The 20,063-nt window shown below is 43.9% G+C and overlaps 1 protein-coding gene across 1 annotated transcript in view; it reads left to right on the top strand.

Moving 5' to 3' along the window:
• The window catches only part of LOC140156044 (structural maintenance of chromosomes protein 4-like), a 45,382-nt gene that overhangs the window by 792 nt on the left and 24,527 nt on the right, over window positions 1–20,063 (top strand). The window contains 8 exon segments of the mRNA XM_072179151.1: window positions 5,912–5,990; window positions 6,666–6,895; window positions 7,119–7,313; window positions 7,641–7,820; window positions 8,120–8,251; window positions 8,254–8,286; window positions 9,154–9,281; window positions 9,940–10,080. Coding sequence (XP_072035252.1) covers window positions 5,936–5,990; window positions 6,666–6,895; window positions 7,119–7,313; window positions 7,641–7,820; window positions 8,120–8,251; window positions 8,254–8,286; window positions 9,154–9,281; window positions 9,940–10,080 — 1,094 coding nt within the window. The 5' untranslated portion in view covers window positions 5,912–5,935.

Raw genomic sequence — 20,063 nt, 5'->3', positions numbered from 1 at the left:
TTGTTGCTAAATAGTTTAAAGCTTGACTCCTTAGATGAAACTTTTAGTTTAAGCTTGTTAGAATATTAAACCTTGATGAAATAGTAATATTTTAGCCCTATATAGCGCGGGTGGTCTAAAAGTCAGGATCCCTAAACTGAGTAAAAAATCTGCCTAAGCACACAGACTCACAGTCGTGCATTTAATGATTTATGGCCATTGCAATCACTCGGTCATGATTGACAGTCTGAATGACAATGTATCGTGTGTGTGAATGTGACAGTGGCAGTGCATCTAGCTCAGTTTCTCATTTTTCTGCATGTTCACAGGCCATGCAGGCAAACCTTATAGGGTGTCCAGCCAGTGCACAGACCACTCCATTGTTTAGTCCGAATAATCAGACCCAGAACAAAATATTAATTTCTGACATCTGAACTGTTTCCATATGAAATCTTGATGGCAAATTGGACAATAGAAGCACATGGTTCTACGTGACAGCTTTTTAATCCCTATTCATGTTACGTGAATCACGCTATTGTTGACCTATTGTATCCTTCTGATACTTGAGTGTTTGGACAAGCGGAACGGTCTTTTGTCTACCTCTCTGTTTGTAAACAAACCAGGAGGTCGAAATCGTCCTCCTCGCCGAATACAAAAGTTGGCGATCTTTTCTTTTAGACCACCCGAGTTAAATAAGGTTAAAATAACGAATTTATCAAATTAAACTTTCGCATCAAGGTTTAAACATGTTCTTAGCTATACAAACATACCTTTTATTTTATCGAACAAGCTTTATTTTGTTCCAAAATCCGTGTTTTTATCGCAATTTTTGACGTAAAAGAGCTGAATGCAAAACCGGTGATGCAAACTTTAAAACTTTCGCGTAGCATGAGCGCTTGATGTACGCTCGTTTTGACAGTGATTTACGCTCGCGTATCAAGCATTTTCAAGCGCGTTTGACAGTATTTTACTGCATGGCGCAATTTTGCATTTATTCAAGATGGCGAATTTCTCGAAAAACACGATGTATTTTTCTTTAAAAAATTCCCTCATTTCACAAATTCATTGTCATTTTCCACTCATCTAATCATGTTTTCATGTGACGGAAGTGATGCTGAATTTATGAAGGTATGTTTTTTGCATTTCCAATAATTTTTGAATTATTTTTTGAGACAAAAACTTCCGAGCAGAATAGCCGTTTTCACTTGTTTTCAAAAAGTTGTTTTAACCTTGATTTTTACCCCATAATTTCCCTCATTTATCGAAGCCCTGCCCTCCTTCCAATACATTAAACCTTGACTTCAAAGTGTTTGGCAACTGTTTAACCTTGATGCAAAAGTAAAACTTGATGCAAAAGTAATAATTTAGTCCCTATATAGCGAGGGTGGTCTAAAAGAAAAGATCGCCCAAAAGTCAGCGTAATAGTACGGCACTGTCCATTGTTTAGGTATCCCAGGCAAACCTTAGTTAACACATTTGCTAGTCAGCCAAATTGAGTGAATTCGCCGAAAATGTCAACAATGGAATGCATATTGATATATTTACATAGAAATTTAAAACAACTGGCGCTGGCGAAGAAGGAAACCTACATAAATATGTTTTCTATACTTCACTTGACCCAAATATATGATTTTTTATGGTGATAAGACAATCGCACATGGAATCTTAGAGGGATTTTGATAGCAGTTCTATTAAAAAAAGCTGCTATCAAAAGTATCATAATAATGAGACGCCGATCTAGAAACAAAAAAATGCCGTTTTGGGGAATTTTGCTAGCTGAATCTTTTTGATGAAAGTCAATCTTTGACAAGATGTAACTTTGCTACGGAAAGTGCTATGAAAAAACGGTTTTCAGTTTTGGCTTTGTTTACTCAAGGGCCGGTCAAGGCCAAAAAAGGGCTTTAATTTGATATGTAAAATGATGCAGTTTGATGGCAAATTTAAATTCACCTTGCATACCTACATTGTTTTCCATGCACACATAGTTCACCATGTAAACTTGTAACTTGTTGTATGGCTCAAAATTCGGAGCGCTCGTCAATATTAAACTTGTTTACTGTCATTGCGTATTTTGAAACGGTTGACGTTTTAATGATCCCCGATTCCCGGTCAATATTTTAGCTGTGTCAGTGCATGACGCCGCGCTGGTGGGTACCAGCCAAACTTCAGGGAAAAAAACATGATCGCCGATAACGATGTGATTACACACAAGATATTTCTTGCCAAAATTTGACCATTTCTAGGCAGGTTGACCCTACTTTGTCTGCGTTATGTGAAAAAGGACAGTCTTAAGTATAAGTGCCACGCTTTTGATGTTTTGGGAGACTGTGAGGGATTTCAATTAAGTTAACTGAGGACGGAGCCTATTCTTGTTGACTGTGTATTATTCCTTCAACACGCTGCCGTACGGGGACAGTCTTCTTATACGATGGACAGATAGTATCAGTTTAAATGTGAATGAGGACACCTCTGAAAAACAGTGCTTGCACTGATGGGGTTTCCCCTAGACGTTCGCCTTTCGTATCTCTTTCCTTGTTGGAAAGGTATAACGTTGAGGAGATAGGAACATGTACAGAAGATCCGGGACCTACTCTGCCATGTTTGGCCAAGGATTCTCGAGTACTAATATACTATAGGATAAGCCACTCGTTTGCGCAAATGAAGTCAGTCATTCAGCCTATGCGCCTTCATGCATGTGATGGCCTAGCTGGCCCCGATGCGTGTAGGAGTGTATAACCTGTGGAAGAGATGATGCAATGTTTACGCTCATCGTTTCCAAAAAAAATTAAATGGCGAAAAATCGGCGAACATTTGGTCGAATCTTTCCATTACTATCATATCGTGAAAAACCAAATAGCTGAGGAGTTAGCTCAATATGCTAGGAAAATATTCTCTTCGATGACCCCATGACGAGACTGGCTAAATAAGCTGTATTTTTGCTGGAAAGGGTCCGAATAATTGGCAGTCGATGGGCGCCATCTTGGAAAATAGCTCGAAATAGACTTCCTCGACAGTCGCTCAAGATTAGAACTGAGATCTGGAACTAAATTAACCAATCAAATCTTGCGCACTCAAATGACCTAGCAACTGTCAATCAAATACAGGATAAGTCCTTTTGAACAATAAAGCAGTCTTGCGTATCATAGCCGTTCACAAGTACGTAAGATTTAGGCTGCGCACTCAAATGCATAGCAACCGGCATAGCAACCGTCAATCACTGTCACTCAAACTGCCGGCGAAGTGACTTCACTTTTTATACAGGGATTGAATACGAGTGTCACGGCCCTGGTTTGGCTGAGTAACGGTACATGAACACGGTCTTTTGTGCCTATATGTAAATTAGTCATTGTGTAAAGCTGTGTTTATACCCAGACTGAATCATTGTCGCTAACTACACAAGTTATGTGTGCAATTTTAGAGAACGTTGACCGACAGAGGGTGTCAATATAGGCCTACGTGTCGCTTTTGATAAACAGCGAATCATGCGCATGCTCAGCAGGCAAATACGACAGCGATTTAGTACACTGACCATGCGTGCGATTCAGGTTTCTCCAAAAGCGATTCGAGTATAAATGCATCTTTAGAAATGACCGGCGATTGTGTGTTCTCAAGTGGGTTTTATCATGTTAATTAGTGACCTCGATCAAGCATTGAAATGCTGTCATTTTTTGTACTGGATCGCTCAAGCATCTCCAACAAATTTTTCAATGTAAGTGCCTCTGGCCCTAGTAGAAGTAAAAACGGATACTATGGCCAGAGTTCTAGGGCTAGTTTCCCCAGGCAAAATAAGAACTAATAAAATAAAATAAAATAATACGCAATACATGTAAATGCCCCTCACTGTGTACGGTACTATGGTTGCTGGGTCGATAATGGTATCGCCCAACAGACGGTTACAAGTATAAGCAGACAGAGTGGTGGAGTATGAGAAAAGGTATCATGGTGGTAGAGGTAGTGGATAGGGTGATGGTGGTGGAGCAGTGGGGTAGGGGTAGAGTGGCAGGGTAGATATGTGGGGTAGGATGGTGGAGTGCTGGGGTAGGGTGTGGGGTGGTGAGTTCTGGCAGCGGCATGATAGTATTAGGGGTGGATGAGGGTGGTAGCCTGGGTAGGGTGGTGTGGTAGTGGGGTAGGGTAGTGGGGATGGTAGGTTTAGTGAGGCCAGTGGTGTCAGGGTGTGGTATAGTGATTTAAGGGTGGTGGTGGTAAGTTTAAGGTGGTGGGGTAGGTTCATGAGGGTAGTGGGGTAAGGGTGGAGCAGGGTAGGATAGGGTGTGGTGGGGTAAGGGTGGTTGTGGCAAGGGTGTCCCTATTCACCCCGTATTAGGTGACATTTACCTGAAAAATATTTTTTTTAAATTGTTATAAAATAAAAATTCCTGTCAGAATTACTAAATAATCTTTTAGAGAAAGTTGTAGGACCTAACAGGTTACAGGTCCTGGTGAAATTCCAGCTCATTTTCTAAAATAGTGGCCGTGGAGCAGGAAAAGTTTTGACAACCCCATTTTTTAGAACCTTTTTTAGATAATTTTATTTTGGACACCCAGTATCCTAAATTTATTCTTTCACATCTGCTGATGCGCTGAACCATTTTCTAAACACTGCTCTTTCAATCTGTGGGGGGAAAAAGTGTTAACCAAATGTGAAAAAATGAGATCCCATTTTCGGCCTTTACGGACGATCTTTGACTTTGTAAGCCAGAAGTAAAAAAGCAAGTGAATTAGAATTTTTTGTTTTGGCCTTGTTTTAGTAAACCCTCAAGACACCTTCATACCAATATGAGCAAAATCTTGGAGGGGAATGGAGGTATGGTGCCAAAATTATTGAATTGGGCTGAAATGACTCATTATAATAGTGGTGGGTTAAGGAATCCTGGTGCTTCAAATGCTTAGGGAACAGGCTTATTTATTGCAGTATGATCTCCTGAGCATTTTGACACCATTTTCATCCAAATCGGCCAAAAAATGAGTTGGTGCCGGCCAAAACAAGTATTTGGACAGGGGGGGTCTGTGGGGGGTCTGAAAATCAATATTTTTGACAATAATCATTATTATATGCCTAATTCTGTTAAAGTTGATGCTGATTTGTATGTAATTGATGTCTAGAATTCCATTTATGAAAGTTTCATCAAAATTGGAGTTGTTGTTTTCTTAAAATGGCTGTTTTACTTCCAAATCTGGATGTGAGGGCGCTTTGCATAAAACATGCAAACGATCTTTCAAGCGGAAATTTAAATGATGTATGTATGAAGATAATCATAGTTAGTACCTGCTCAAGAAATTTGAGCGGTTTACATAGTACGGTTTGATTTTGGCAGCCATTTGAATATTTCATAGAATGCTCCCATTGAACTGTACAGGGGTCAATGCACTTTAAAATGTGTACGTTTCAATGGAAGGCTTCCTGAGAATACGAAAAATGGTACCACGGTCAAACGAAAAGCAATACAATGCCCAAATTTCTTGAGGATATACCACATGTGATTATCTTTAAACTGGCATCATTAAAATTTCTTGTGAAAAGAATGTGTGCGTGTTTTATGCAAAGCGCCCTCACATCCATATTTGAACGTAAAACACCCATTTTAAGAAAACGACAACTCCAATTTTTATGCAACTTTCATAAATGGAATTCTAGACATCAATTACATACAAATCAGCACCAACTTTAACAGAATTAGCCATATAATAATGATTATTGTTGAAAATATTGATTTTCAGACCCCCCTCACAGACCCCCCTGTCCAAATACTTGTTTTGGCCGGCACCAACTCATTTTTTGGCCGATTTGGATGAAAATGGTGTCAAAATGCTCAGGAGATCATACTTCATCAAATAAGCCTGTTCCCTAAGAAATATGAAACATCACCCTTTTTAAAAGGCTGTTTAACCTACCCCTAATTATAAATTTGTTATGTTTTGTTTTTACTAGGCAAAATACGTCTGAACTTGAAGTATGTCCACAGAAGATATGGAGATCGATCCAGGAAAGCTGGCTCAAGATAACAAAGGTTAGTTCAATCTGTACTCACTACTGTAGTGTTCACCATTGATTGCAAAACCAACATCTTGAAGATTGTTTCTGCATTTATAAGTTTAAGTAATTCGCATTTGTTGTTCTCAGAACTTTCTCTTTTTACTCATACCGTAAAATTCCGTCTACAAGCATATATATGCCTCTAAACGAGTTTTTTTTGACACAAGAGACAAGAGGCAGACACTCTCAACAAAAACGTTATTTGGAGTTTGAACAACTATATTACTGATAAAGGCGGCTGTACAAACATGTATATTTGTAAGACCAATCTATTGCAATGTTTTTGAGAAGGGTATTGGCCTTTCATATCTTTCGTTAAAAAAACATCGTTTAGAGGCATATATGCTTCTAGATGGAATTCTACAGTATTTCTACATAAATTTCACAAGATATTGTTTTACACGAGAGTAGAATATATACAGCACAGTTACATGATTGTTGCATAATGTTTTAAAAATTTAAGTGACTACAACTTTTGCAAATTTAACATGCAACTATGATGTCACTATTAAACATTTTTAGAAATACTTGGGGGCGTTTAGAAATATGATATCCTAATCTTAATATATGCTGTGGGAATATTTGACATCTTTAGGCATGAACTCCCTAAACATCTTTTGTTTTTTAATTTGCCTGTATCATTACAAAGAAAATGAGCCAGTTCCAGCTAATGGCACACCAGTCAAAACAGAAGCACCAGAGAAACTACTCAATGGCGACAATGATAATCACAACAGCAGTGTGACCTCGTCACAGAATAGTAGTATGAACAAGCCTAGCAGCCCAGCTCCAGCAGCACCAAGACTGATGATCACAAAAATTGTCACAGAAAACTTCAAATCTTATGCGGGGACGGTCTCTCTTGGACCATTTCACAAGGTAAGTAATAATTATCAAACAATATTTTATGAGATATCACATTAATTGTGGTAGCACATTACTAGTTCAAAATATACAACAGAGCAGAATGTTACAAACTTGACCAACTTTGTGTCTTTGCAAAAAATAATGTCCCCTAGTTGCTGAAACATGTAAATTCATGTATTTCTTGTGATGATGATAAAATAGTTAATAATTTCATTATTTCTTCTTCAATCAACAGAGTTTCTCTTGTATCATCGGACCAAACGGTAGTGGCAAATCCAATGTGATAGATGCTATGCTGTTTGTGTTTGGATACCGTGCTGCCAAAATCCGCTCTAAGAAACTGTCTGTTCTTATTCACAAGTCTGAGAATCACAAAGACCTGACAAGTTGCACTGTAGCTGTTCACTTCCAGAAGATAATTGACACAGGGGTAAGTAGCGGTAGGATAAAGATTCATGCCTGTGTTTACAGGTTGGAGTGGAGTGACTGTCTCTCTTTCAAAGCAACTTGGGGCCAGATGCCCCTGTGTATAATGTTGCTGTGGGGGTTCTGCCACTCCTCCTGCACAACAAGTCTACTTACTTTCCCAGCTTTTCTTTAAGCTAGTAACCATTCACACTTGGGTGAAGTGAAGCAAATGGGAAGAGTGCCTTGCCCAAGGACACAACAAGTTGGTGTGATGGGATTCAAACTTACTTACTTAGTTTTTTCTATTCCATGTCATATTATTTATCTCCCCACCAATGTTTTATTGTAGTTGGGTGATATGGACTTTAAGGTCATACCAAATTCAGAGTTCTACATATCACGTACTGCAAACAAAGACAGCAGTAGTAGTTACTACATCGATGGTCGCAAATCCAACTTCAAAGATGTCACCACCAGACTGAAAGAGTGTGGAGTAGACCTGGATCACAACAGGTTTCTTATACTTCAGGTGAGTGATTTATTGAGGCTTTGCATTCTTTGATATCAGTTGACTTCAGAGAAAGTATTCAAACTACAATCTCTGGCAGAGAAGAACAGCACTTGTTTACATTTTGAGAACGTAAACATGGAAGTGGGGTTCTGATTGGATTGGCGGATTCACGTGTCGGACAATCATAACAAGAAACCGGCAGAGCATCGCTCTTGAAGCAACTTTGTAAATCTGAGCTGTCCGCTGTTGACTTTGATAATAACAACAAATTTAATTGAATGTTGCAAATTCTGTACCATATGTTTTTGTTTTATCAGGGTGAGGTAGAACAGATAGCGATGATGAAACCCAAATCACCCAATGAACATGAAGAAGGCATGCTGGAATACCTAGAAGACATTATTGGCAGTAATACCTACAAAGAACCTATTGACGAGATGTCAAAGAAGAGGTGGAGGAACTTAATGAGCAAAGAGGAGAAAAGGTATGCTTAGTTGACATCCTATAAACTAAACTAGTTTTGTCAGGTAGGGAGGTGCTCGACATGTTATTTTGACCCACTGTTAGTTTTGTTACAGGTGGGGGGAGAGCGATGAGGGACAGCTATGAAACTAAAACTAATAACGTTTATAGGACTTCATCAAGCTTTTGGACTGTTCCCTATTTCCATCCTGGATCAAATCAATTACTGCATACTACCCGTTGTGCATGCTCATCTTCCAGGATTTACTAATTTTTCTTAATAAATGCAGATTCCTTGTTGCTAGAGAGATTGGACACAATAATGCACTGGCGCTGAATGGTGATGCATCCATTGAACTTCACGCTGTGGGGTTTGTGTTTTAAGCACAGCAACATCTCAGCTGGTGTGCATTATTGAATTCAATTTCTCTCTAAACAAATGATGTGCATTTGTGCCCGTCCACCACAAACTGGTCGTAAAGTCGGCATTTTTCATTTTGAGATACAATCAAAAACAGTATATGGATTTCTATGTAAAATATATTAGGAATTTTACCTTTGATGAACCATAACTTCACTTTCAGATGTCCGATGAAGCTGGTTGAGGTGTCATTTTAAAGCTGAAAATGCATTCTTTCGCAATCTGTAATAAACAGAAAATGGTCTAGGGCCGACTTTACTACCACTTTGTGGTGGATGGTCACATTTATGTATAAATACAGCATTTACTGAACTTGGTGCCCTCACTAATTAGTCATTACAACTTGTGTACATGACATTAAATTTAAACCTGTAAGAACATTTGAAGAAAACTTCTTAACTTCAAGATGCTGTGTGCACATATTAGCAAAAACATTGACCATCTTTTGTTTAATTTCTTATCTTTTAGCTGAGTCGTGTGAAGGCCACAGAAGCAGAGATGGAACAGTTAGAGAAGCCTATGAAAGAAGCACAAGAATTCTTGAAAATGGAAAATGAAATCGCCAAGAAAAAACATCTCTTATACAACAAGTACATGTAAGTATATGGTGCAGAATATGCACCAGTAGGTAATTGAATCAAAAAGCATCATATATGATTTCATTTGAACAATACCAAAAATTTGACTCACTTTTGACGGTTTCGCCTATCCTGGTTGGTAGGCATCATCAGCCAGGAGAGGATCATACACATGACTAAGGAAATGACCCCCTCGTCTCTGTTCATGACATTGGGTGCTCGTCTTCTGATCCAAATCTTCTTGTATTTGCATCACACTCCTTACCAAGGATTTTAGCATTGTCCCAGTTGATGACATGGTTTTCTTGTAACGCATGGTCCCCAATGGCTGACTTAGACTGCTCGCTCGCCGATTGCTTGCAGGATTGCCGAGTGTAGTTTGTTTTGGCTCCTCTCCTGGCTGATAAAACACCCTCTTCAGTCAGGATAGGTCCAACCGGAAGTAAGGATCTACAACCATCATTCTGATGATGCCTACTGACCATGATATATGTAAAACCGTCAAAAGTGAGTCAAATGTTTGGTTTTGTTCAAATGAAATCATTTATAATGTTTATCAACAAACCTGATGAATCTATTTACTGATGAATCAAAAAGCACTAACTCTGATACAGTACAAGTTCAGAAACAGTGTGACTTAAACTTACAATGGTACTATATAACTTGTTAATTTCAGCACGGAGTGTACAGATTTGGAAAAGAAAGCCGAAGAGAAGCGTGCAGGAGTGGAGGAGAGTTTGAATAAGATGAAAGAAGAATTGGCTGCACTGGTTCAAGAGAACAAAGAGAAGGGGAAAGAACATAAAAAGATATTCAAGTAAGAAACAATCAATTTGTATGTCTGTGTTTTTAATATCTTGTATTTGTTAGAGTTCCCAATAACACATTACACTATTATCTGTGGCGGGGATTTTAATGTGATGTTGAATTATCATCTTGACAGAAGCGGGGGTAACCTGCACCAAAAAGCCTGTGTTGTTGATGCCGTTTTGAATTTAATGGATCAGTTAAACCTTAATGATATCTGGCGGGTTCGAAACCCAAATCTTAGAAAATATACTTGGCGCCAACGAAATCCCTTAATTCAGAGTAGACTTGATTACTGGTTTATTTCCGAGAACTTACAAGATTGGGTTAAAAAGTGTGATATTTGCCCTGCAATTAATACTGATCATTCTTCAATTCATCTTAATTTGGAACCTAATGATAATAATAATCATGGCCCTTACGTACTGGAAATTTAATGATTCTTTATGTGATGATGTTAAGTTTATTGGTGAGTTAAGAGATAAAAGATCAGAATGGATTGAAAAGTATAGTGATGTGACTGATCAAAGAATCCTTTGGGAGTTAATGAAGTATGAGATTAGTTGTTATACACAGTTGTACAGTAAAATTAAAGTTAAAGAAAGAAATTGTAAGGTTAATGACTTGGAAAAGAAGCTCAAACAGGCTGAAGATATACTTAATACTAATCCTAGTGATGAAGCAAATACTAATTGGGAGAAGTTGAAATCTGATCTTGATGATCATTATGAGTATGTAACCCAAGGAGTAGTTGTAAGATCTAGAGCAGACTGGTTGGAAAAAGGGGAGAAAAATAGTAAGTTCTTTCTCAATCTGGAAAAGTCAAATAAAAGCAAAAGCACCATCAGATGCGTGCTAAGTGAAGACGGTACAGAATGTGTAGATGAAAAGAATAGACTCAGTACACCGGTCGATCTTACCGTTTCCGATGTTGATTAAGATACTTCTTGCATCGATCCCGAGATGCGGAAAACCAATAGTCATTTTGTCCCACATAAATGAATAAATAACAAAAACCCCGATCCCCGGTGGACTCACCCAAAAGGTGACGTCACACCATATGATCGCCCTTATCCTCCTTGGTCTCCGACTGACACAGACGCGTGCCTATCGATTGTTCATAGCACTGTGTATCAATTTCTCGACCAAAGCGAGATATACGGTTGTAGTTTCACACCTTAGGTAAAACCAAACCGGTATTGTTCGGCTGAGGATAGTTTTGGCGGCATTTTCTGGCGAAAAAGTGACAAAAAACGATCCAAAACTTAGCTACATATCGTGCCTCCGTTTGTATACGGGACACACGAGCAATTCAAAATGGCCGCTCGTTGCCGCCATTCATTTTGTTTCCCACGTAAAACAACCATTGCAGCCTGTAAGTTACAATAGATGTTTGTACATACACATAGTATTTCATGTACGGTAGGATATTGTTGCTATGTTAGGGTGATTACTCTATCGTTATGTCTTCATTACCGTCCAATAAAGGCGAGTTAATCAGATATTCATACGGTGGGGATTGGTAGGGACCCGTCTGACATTTTAGTAATAAAGTTAGCCAGTCCTTACTTTACCACTAACGTTAGCGACCAGCCTCCGTGCTCAGGTTTGCTTACTGGGCTTGAGTCGCGTGTTATGGGGGGTAGTGCCCCTCCCTTTCTCCTCGCTTCGCCTCGGCCCTGTCGGGCTTGCCCTTCCCTGGTGACGGAGCGGGACCCACACCCGCTCTGTTTCACCCACAGGGAGTGCTCACGATCTTCTAGATGTCTTTCTTTTGCTTAGGACTCTCCGAGTTCCAGCTTGACGATTGGGATAGGCTCCGTCATCGCCATAAGACGAAGAAGAAATCTACCAAGGGCACTGGTAAGGTCGATCGGTGGATTCTGCTGTGACAGCCCCTATGGGTCATGGCAGGTCTGCTTAAGGGGCTCCGGTCCCCGGACAAGCAGGCGGTTCCTTCGAGGACTGCTAAGCGCGTCCAAAGGCTCAGCAGCCAGCGAAAGCACTGACTATACGTCGGAGCAAAGTAGCAGGCAGCAGAGCGGTAACCACCAGCGAAAACCCTAGCGGGTTTTGCAGCAGGAGGATACCAGTCGATCGGTAGATTCTGCTGTGACAGCCCCTATGGGTCATGGCAGGTCTGCTTAAGGGGCTCCGGTCCCGGACAAGCAAGCGGTTCCTTCGGGACTGCTAAGCGCGTCCAAAGGCTCAGCAGCCAGCGAAAGCACTGACTATACGTCCGGAGCAAAGTAGCAGGCAGCAGAGCGGTAACCACCAGCGAAAACCCTAGCGGGTTTTGTAGCAGGAGGATACCAGTCCTCTAGCGAAAATCCTCACGGGTTTTTAGCAGGAGGACACCCGTCTGTTGCAGGCATATCTACGGGCTCAAACAGCCACAGTAGTAGCCAGCGACGGGCAGCATGCAAGGTACCCGGGCTTGCCTGGGTTGAACCCTAGCATGCATGGGTTCAACAGAGAGACGATACCGCTAAACGCTGTGGGTGTAGTCTTAGCAGAACCAACTGGGGTTGTCACACGGCAGCGTTCCATGGCGGGACCGCCGAGTGATACCCTGGGCCCTAGAATAGCTGCTGGCTGTCCACAGGGACTGGCTGGCGATTATTCAGGGGTTGGGCTCGCAGTCTCTCACGGGACAGCGACCCAGGTGCATTCGGTGGCAGCTACAAAGACGAGCTACGGCTTGACTTCAGTGGTAGCCGCTATGCACCCGCCCATAGCTGCCGTGAGTGGTCCGCCACACACAGCGACCTTGGGCGAAGCTCTAGAGGGTACAGTAAGTAGCTTGAACAGCCTAGCTGATCAACAACCCACTTATGTCCTCGAGAGCCAGCGGAGCGTGGGTGATCCATTACCGTCAATGGGTCAATTACCCTCTCTTGATCGATCACTGTCAAATCAACAGGGCATAGCTCCATTGATTGGCGCTGCCTATTCAGGTGGCGAGGTGATTGATCGGGGTATCTGCGCTCAGCTACCCGTGGTACTAGGCAAGCTCCCTCTAGCCAAGGGACAGCCGGTATAGCGGGTACCCATACACATCGGCTTGATCCCCTTGCGGGGAACGCAGTGAGGCATGGGTACAGTGGTACACAGCCGGGAGCCCTCCGGGCAGCTGCGGGCACGCTACACAACCGGGAACCCTCACGGGTACCCATGCTAGTACCGCGCCGGTACCACGCCAGCACACAGCTTGATCCCCCAAACAGGGAACGCAGGGTGGCGAGGGTACAGCGGTCCACAGTTGGGAACCCTCACGGGTACCCACGCTGATACCGCACCGGTACCGCAGCACTCGCTTTAGTCGCCACAGTCTCTGTGGCAACAAGGGGCGGTGCTGGTACTGCAGTACCATGGGGTTACCCTGGTGGCGGATCCTTTCAGGGTCAGCTGCCGGCTGGGTAGGCCCCGTGGTACCGGCCGCGGGGTGTTTCTTCCACGGCCTAGCACCGTGGCAAGTGTCGCCTAGCGATGGCCACGCAGTACCAACATCAGCTGTTGACCAGGCCAGCCGGCATGGGGCTAACCCAGATCTTGATCAGGGTAGGCCCGTGCTGCTAAGCGCTAGGACGACGGCTGCGAGAGCATCTTGCGGACCCAGTGGTGCCATGGCGGATACCTCAGGGTCTTGCGGAGTACTCCCTCTTCTGCTGGCAGGTAGTCGGCGAGCCACACGGTGGTTATGCCTTCTTACCCGCTTTCAGATGCCCGTCCTCAGTTACCGTCATCATCGGAGCATGATCACGGATACTGTGGGCGAGGAAAGGAGTCGGAAGCTGAGTCCGGTAGTGACATCACTACAATCTCCTTCCCCGCTGCCCGCGAGGGGAGCAACAGCACTGATCTTCCTCCGGACACCCCCTAAGGGGAGTCCATGGAGGAGGACCAGGGATCCTTTCAGTAGGATGCTCAGCTGCTGCTTCCTCACAGGGGACGCCTGCACTCTCATTCCCGGCAAACCTCACGGGTAGATATCGTGGGGCTGTCGAGCTCAGTAGAGCTATGGCGCCGTGCTTGCACGCTTCCTCTGCGTGTAACGCGGGAGGACCACGGACCTACCTGAGGGGATCCGAGAGGGACCCAGATGTCGTCAAGCGTGTCACGCTCAGACAACATCTGAGCTCTTCCAGCGAGGTGAGCCTATTAGCGTGCTAACAGCTAGCCTCAACGAGAGCTCCATGGGCCTAGCCCATAGGGTGTCCACTCAGCGCCGGGGAGGGGCCTGCCACTCCAATCGCTCAGCGATGGAAAGGCAGGGTCCTTTTTCTCTTTGGATGCTTCTGCGCTACGGTGGAGGACCGTGCAAAGAAGCTACCAGGAGCACTCTGAAGAGGTCGGAAACTGCCCTTACCATGCGTAGGAGCTCCGACTTCTGCAGGCCTTGCACTACCAACAGTACCAGAGCCCACTACCTCTGCAGCACCCATTTCTGGGAGGCGCAAGGGTAGCACAGGAACAGCTGGCAAGCCCGAAGAAGAGCAAGCGCTCTTCCAAGGGAAGCTAGGCAGAGCATTCCTGGGGGCTCAGCGGTTTTTCCACAGGGGATCTCCCAGTGGATCACCGCTTATGGCTTTCACCCAGAGGTGGGAAACCATCTCTTTGGCGCCTGGGTATGGTCAGTGGTGAGTGGGGGTTACAGACTGGCAACCCAGTCTCCCCACATTCGCCTGCACATTTCAGAGGTCCACAGTAGTGCCGTCAGCCGGCCCCCAGCGTCGGGCACTACTGACAGGGGATCACACAGCTTCTCACGGCGGGCGATTGTCCCGGTCTACCCCTGTTCTACGGGTGATCTTGGAGCCATTGGCTCCAAGGAAGACCGGCGACGGAGCCCCATCCGGAACCGCAGGCTGTTGAACACGTTCTTCAGGCCCAAGAGGTTCAGAATGGGGACTCTCGCCTCGGTGCTAGCCTGCCCCATCAGGGGCATGGGAACAACATCGCTAGATCTCTCGGACGCCTATCTGCATATGCCAATCGCCTCTCAAGATCGGAGGCATCTGCGCTTCTAGGTACAGGATCAAAATTACCAGTTTTGATACCGCCATCCGCCTGTCCATCTCTCCCAGGGTGTTTAACACTCTTGGTCAGAGCGGTGGCAGCGTACCTGAAGCACAGGGGTGTCAACATCAGTTGCTACCTGGACGTTTGGCTCATATACGGACGCACTCCACTGAAGACTACGGTCTAATGGGGTTGATAGTCCGTGGGGTGCGGGACCCTGGATTTTTGATCAGCTCAAAAAGTCCAGCGTGGTCCCGACGCAGAACACCACTATTTGTAGGGGCCCAGATCACCCTCACGGAGGGGTTCGCGGTGCTCTCACCCGAGCGGGTGACGAACATGGTGCGGTGTGCCTGACTCTTGGCCGAGTCTCGGGCAAAACCCGCTGTGGCATGGATGAAGGTGGTAGGCCTAATGGCCAGTATGGTAGACCTCGTACTGTACTGCCGTTTCTCGTTAGGCTTACCCAACTACACCTTCTAGCCTGCTTGCAGGCCCAGTCGTCACCCAATATCCCTCGCGGTTCCGTTGTCGGAGATCGCGCGAGAGGAACTCTGGTGGTGGACCCATCAGCCCAATTTGACCCAGGGAGTCAGGTTCCTGCACCCCCGGTATGTCACGTAGTGACGACCATAGCGTCAAAACGGGGCTGGGGGGTCCACATCCACGGAGACTCCGTCTCGGGCCTATGGGGGCCATAGAGACAGAGTTTCACATCAACCTCCCTCGTTTACGAGGAGGTGATCGTGGAATCACATACCGTTGTCCTGACGGATAACACAACCGTGGTAGCCTACCCCAACAGACAAGGGGACTCCGGGCCACCACGATTGAGCCTGCATGCACGACACCTGATAGGGTGGTGCAAGTTCAGGCAGATTACGATGAGAGCGATACACATCGCGGGCGTCACCAGCATCCTCGCGCACAATCTGTCACGAGGAAGGGTGTCGGGACCAGCAGAATGGTCCCTTGCTCCGCAGGGGTCGCTCAGGCGATCTTTAAGGGGATGTACCACCCTCGAAAGATCTGTTCGCATCTCATCGCAATCATCCACTGCCGGTGTACTGCTCAAGGGTCGCGGACCCCAAGCATTCACCGTGGGCGCTCTGTCCATAGACTGGGGAGGATGACAGCTTATGCAGTCCCTCCGATCTCACTACTCATGAGGGTGGTGGCCAAGATCGGGTGGTAAGACTGCATTGTCATTCTGCTAGCGGCAAGGCAGCTGGCACTCCCCGAGTACCAGATCTACTCCAGATGCCCGGAGCGGAGGTACCCAGTCTATCACTAGAGCACCTGCAGTTAGCTGCATGGCCCTTACCAGGGAACACGCAGCGGAGGGATACTTTTCATCAGAAGCTGTTTTTCTCATCGCCGGGGCTAGACGGAAGTCTACCCTCCGTGCACGTATAGCCAGAGTCTGGCTCCATACTACGCTTGGTGCAATGAGACAAATAGCTCTCCCGCTAGAGCCTCGGTGCTGCTAGTTCCGGAGTTTCTGACAGAAAAGTTCCAAGCAAGACTTCAGCGGGCCACTGGGGCCAGCTATAAGTCAGCTGTCCTCTCCATTCACCGAGGTTTCGAGGCGGTCGACTATCATAGCCGATGGTTACCTTATTAGTCTACGCCTCGACGGTATGTTCAACGAGTGTCTACCAAAAGGAAAGTGATCCTCCTAAGGGATCCCAACACAGTCTTAGATTACTTTAAGGTCACCCTTTTGACCTTCCGTCAAAAGCGGCGCTTAAATACGTAACTCTCAAGATGGCTTTCGGTTTGGCGTTGGCTTCGGGACGGCGGTGCTGAGTTGCACACGGTCTCGAGGTTAGCTTCCGTGTTCACAAACACTGGAGCGACACTGTTTCGGCGCTCTGTTCTCGTGACTCTGAGCGGGCGCGGTGCATACCGACATTCGTCCCTCTCAATCCCCAGGGTTGGGCAAGGTTCGGCTGAAGCCAAAGATAGGCTGGGGTGTCCGATAAGGCGCTGCAGCACTATTTCTTCCGAACACAAGCCTTGCGAGGACTCACGACCGCATTCATCACCCTTACAGAGCCTTTCGGTCCAGCCGCTGTCGCAATGGCTGGTCCAGGTGTTAGTGGGGTCCGGGGGATCGCGAAGGTTTCGCGTCCCACGACCCACTCGACACGAGCTATCTCATCATCTTGGGTATACCGTTCGGTTGTCCCTTGAGGAGATCTAGCAGGCGGTGTCCCGGAAGCCACCTTCGCCCTTCTCTCGATACTTCCGTTTACGTTAGTAATCAGAGGCGGGCGGGAGGTTTACCGGGACATTGTTCGGCGATCATAATACGGTGGTGTCGGGTACCAGGTTTTCAGACTATACAGAATACTCAGCATGGTAAGAACCAGTGTCGCTATTCTTAACCACCAAACTTATTAAGTAAGGAGGTTTATGTCTGTGATCGCGTGGTCTTTTTGTTTCCCGACCGTTGGGGAAAATATTTTCTGACCTCGCGAAAACCATCGTTACCGCTCCCGATCCCTGATCAGATGCTGACCAATCTTGTACCTCCATCCGTCGGTTACTTGCTAGATCGATCTTTCAGATGTTGATGCATGAAGTATCTTAATCAACATCGGAAACAGTAAGAGAGACCGTGTACTGAGTCTAGTCCCAAACAGAAATGTTTGGTAGACTCATAACAGGTGCGATCTTACCTTTCCGATGTTGATTATCCCGACCCCGCCACCCCTACAAGTTTGGTCCGGTAGGGGATCCCAAGTCGGATAAGGGGCGATCATATGGTGTGACGTCACCTTTTGGGTGAGTCCACCGGGGATCGGGGTTTTTGTTATTTATTCATTTATGTGGGACAAAATGACTATTGGTTTTTCCGCATCTCGGGATCGATGCAAGAAGTATCTTAATCAACATCGGAAAGGTAAGATCGCACCGGTTATGAGTCTACCAAACATTTCTGTTTGGGACTATTTTGAATGAGATTAAACATTTTTACTCTACTTTATACTCATCTAAAGAAGTTGATCTTGACTCGCCATCATCTCAACGTTTTTTTAATGATTCAATTCCCAAATTGTCAAATGATGACCAAAAGAGCTGTGAAGGTGAGCTCACGATCGAGGAATGTTATAAAATACTTAGCAGTATGAAAAATGGCAAGTCACCTGGTAATGATGGTCTCACAGTTCTATTTTATAAAACTTTTGGGTTGAATTTGGATGTTTCCTAGTTGACTGCTTGAACGCATGAAGTTATAATTTGGGTGAATTAACAAATTCTCAAAAACAAGGTGTCATAACATTAATTTTGAAAAAAAATAAAGACAAACGTAAGGTGGAGAATTATAGACCCATTACTTTGCTTAATGTGGATTTGAAAATTGGGTCAAAAGTCATTGCCGAAAGGATTGTTAAGGTTTCTCCAAAATTAATCGGCTGTAACCAATCTGCTTTTGTCCCTGGTAGATATATAATATTGGGGATGCTGTAAGAACTGTGGCTGATATTTTATATTTTACTAAAGAAAGAGACATCCCTGGAATTTTACTGTGTATAGATTTTGAAAAGGCATATGATTCAATAGATCATAAATTTATGCAACATGTAATGAAAAAGTTTAATTTTGGAAGTTCTATTCAGAAATGGATTGATACTTTTTTTTATTATTTCACAAGTTGTGTTATGAATAATGGTTTGTCGACCGGGTATTTCCCCATTAATCGTGGTCTTAGACAGGGTGATCCCTGAGCTGTCAGCTCTTTAATTTGGCCATTGAAGTCCTTTGTATTCAGATGAATAATAATGAGGACATTGTGGGCATTCAAATCGATCCTAGCGATCGAGGTACACAGGTGAAAATGTCTTGTTATGCAGATGATATGTGTCTATTTGTTAAGGATATTGATTCAGTTAAATGTACTATGAAAGTGTTACGGGAGTTTCAGTCATGTTCTGGTTTAAAAGTAAATAATAATAAGACCGAAGCAATGTGGATCGGAAGTGTCAGGGATAATAAAAACAAACCGCTGGATGTACAGTGGACTAAGACTGTAAAAATCTTAGGAATTTACTTTGCATATGAGGAAAAAGAGGTGATAAATCTGAACTACAATGATAGAATAAGATCTCTGGAATGTACATTAAATTTATGGAAACAGAGAGATTTAACAGCAATTGGCAAAATCTTGGTGATTAAAACATTTGGTTTATCAAAACTTCTCTATACTTCAGCAATGATTGGTATGCCATTAAGTATTCAAAAGAAGGTTAATGATATTATTTACAAGTTCATCTGGAATGGCCCAGATAAAATAAAACGGTCTGTTTTGTGTAGAGAATTAGATGAAGGTGGTTTGAAAATGGTTGACTTACAAGCAAAAATCAAAACACAATCTGTTATGTGGCTTAAGAGACTAATTATGCCAAACAAATCTGGTTGGAAAAGTATCTTAATATTTTATCTAAGAAACCTGGGTGGCACAGGTATTCTGGAGTGTAATTTTGATTTTCTAACACTATCAGGAATTATTCCCCATTCTATTTGAATGCATTCAAATTATGGTCAAAGTTTAATTCAGGTGAGCCAAAAATGCTATCGAGGTTTGCAAACAAGTGATTTGGAATAATAAGCGTATTCTGATTGGTAAAAAGTCGATGTACTACTCTAAGTTTGAGGAAGCAGGCTTCCATACAATTTACGATTTCATTGATGGCAAAGGCAATTTTAAGAATTTTGCTAACAGGATGGGTGATAACTATAATAGAATTGATGTGCTTAAATGGTTTGGACTGATTAATGCAATTCCAAAAAGTTGGCGTGACATGATTAAGTAAGGAGGGGACGACCCTTCCAGAGGACTTAGGCATAGTGATCAACTTATCGAGAGGAAGTGTTCCACTTCTGAAACTGAAGTCCAGGGATGTTTATAAGTCATATATTGATAGCATTAAAACTGATCCTGTTAGCCAATTTTCATTAAAAAGA

Source organism: Amphiura filiformis, chromosome 6, assembly GCF_039555335.1.
Source record: "Amphiura filiformis chromosome 6, Afil_fr2py, whole genome shotgun sequence".
NCBI lineage: Eukaryota > Metazoa > Echinodermata > Ophiuroidea > Amphilepidida > Amphiuridae > Amphiura > Amphiura filiformis.
The sequence above is the reverse complement of the archived record's forward strand: the minus strand, read 5'-3'. Positions and strand labels throughout refer to the sequence as shown.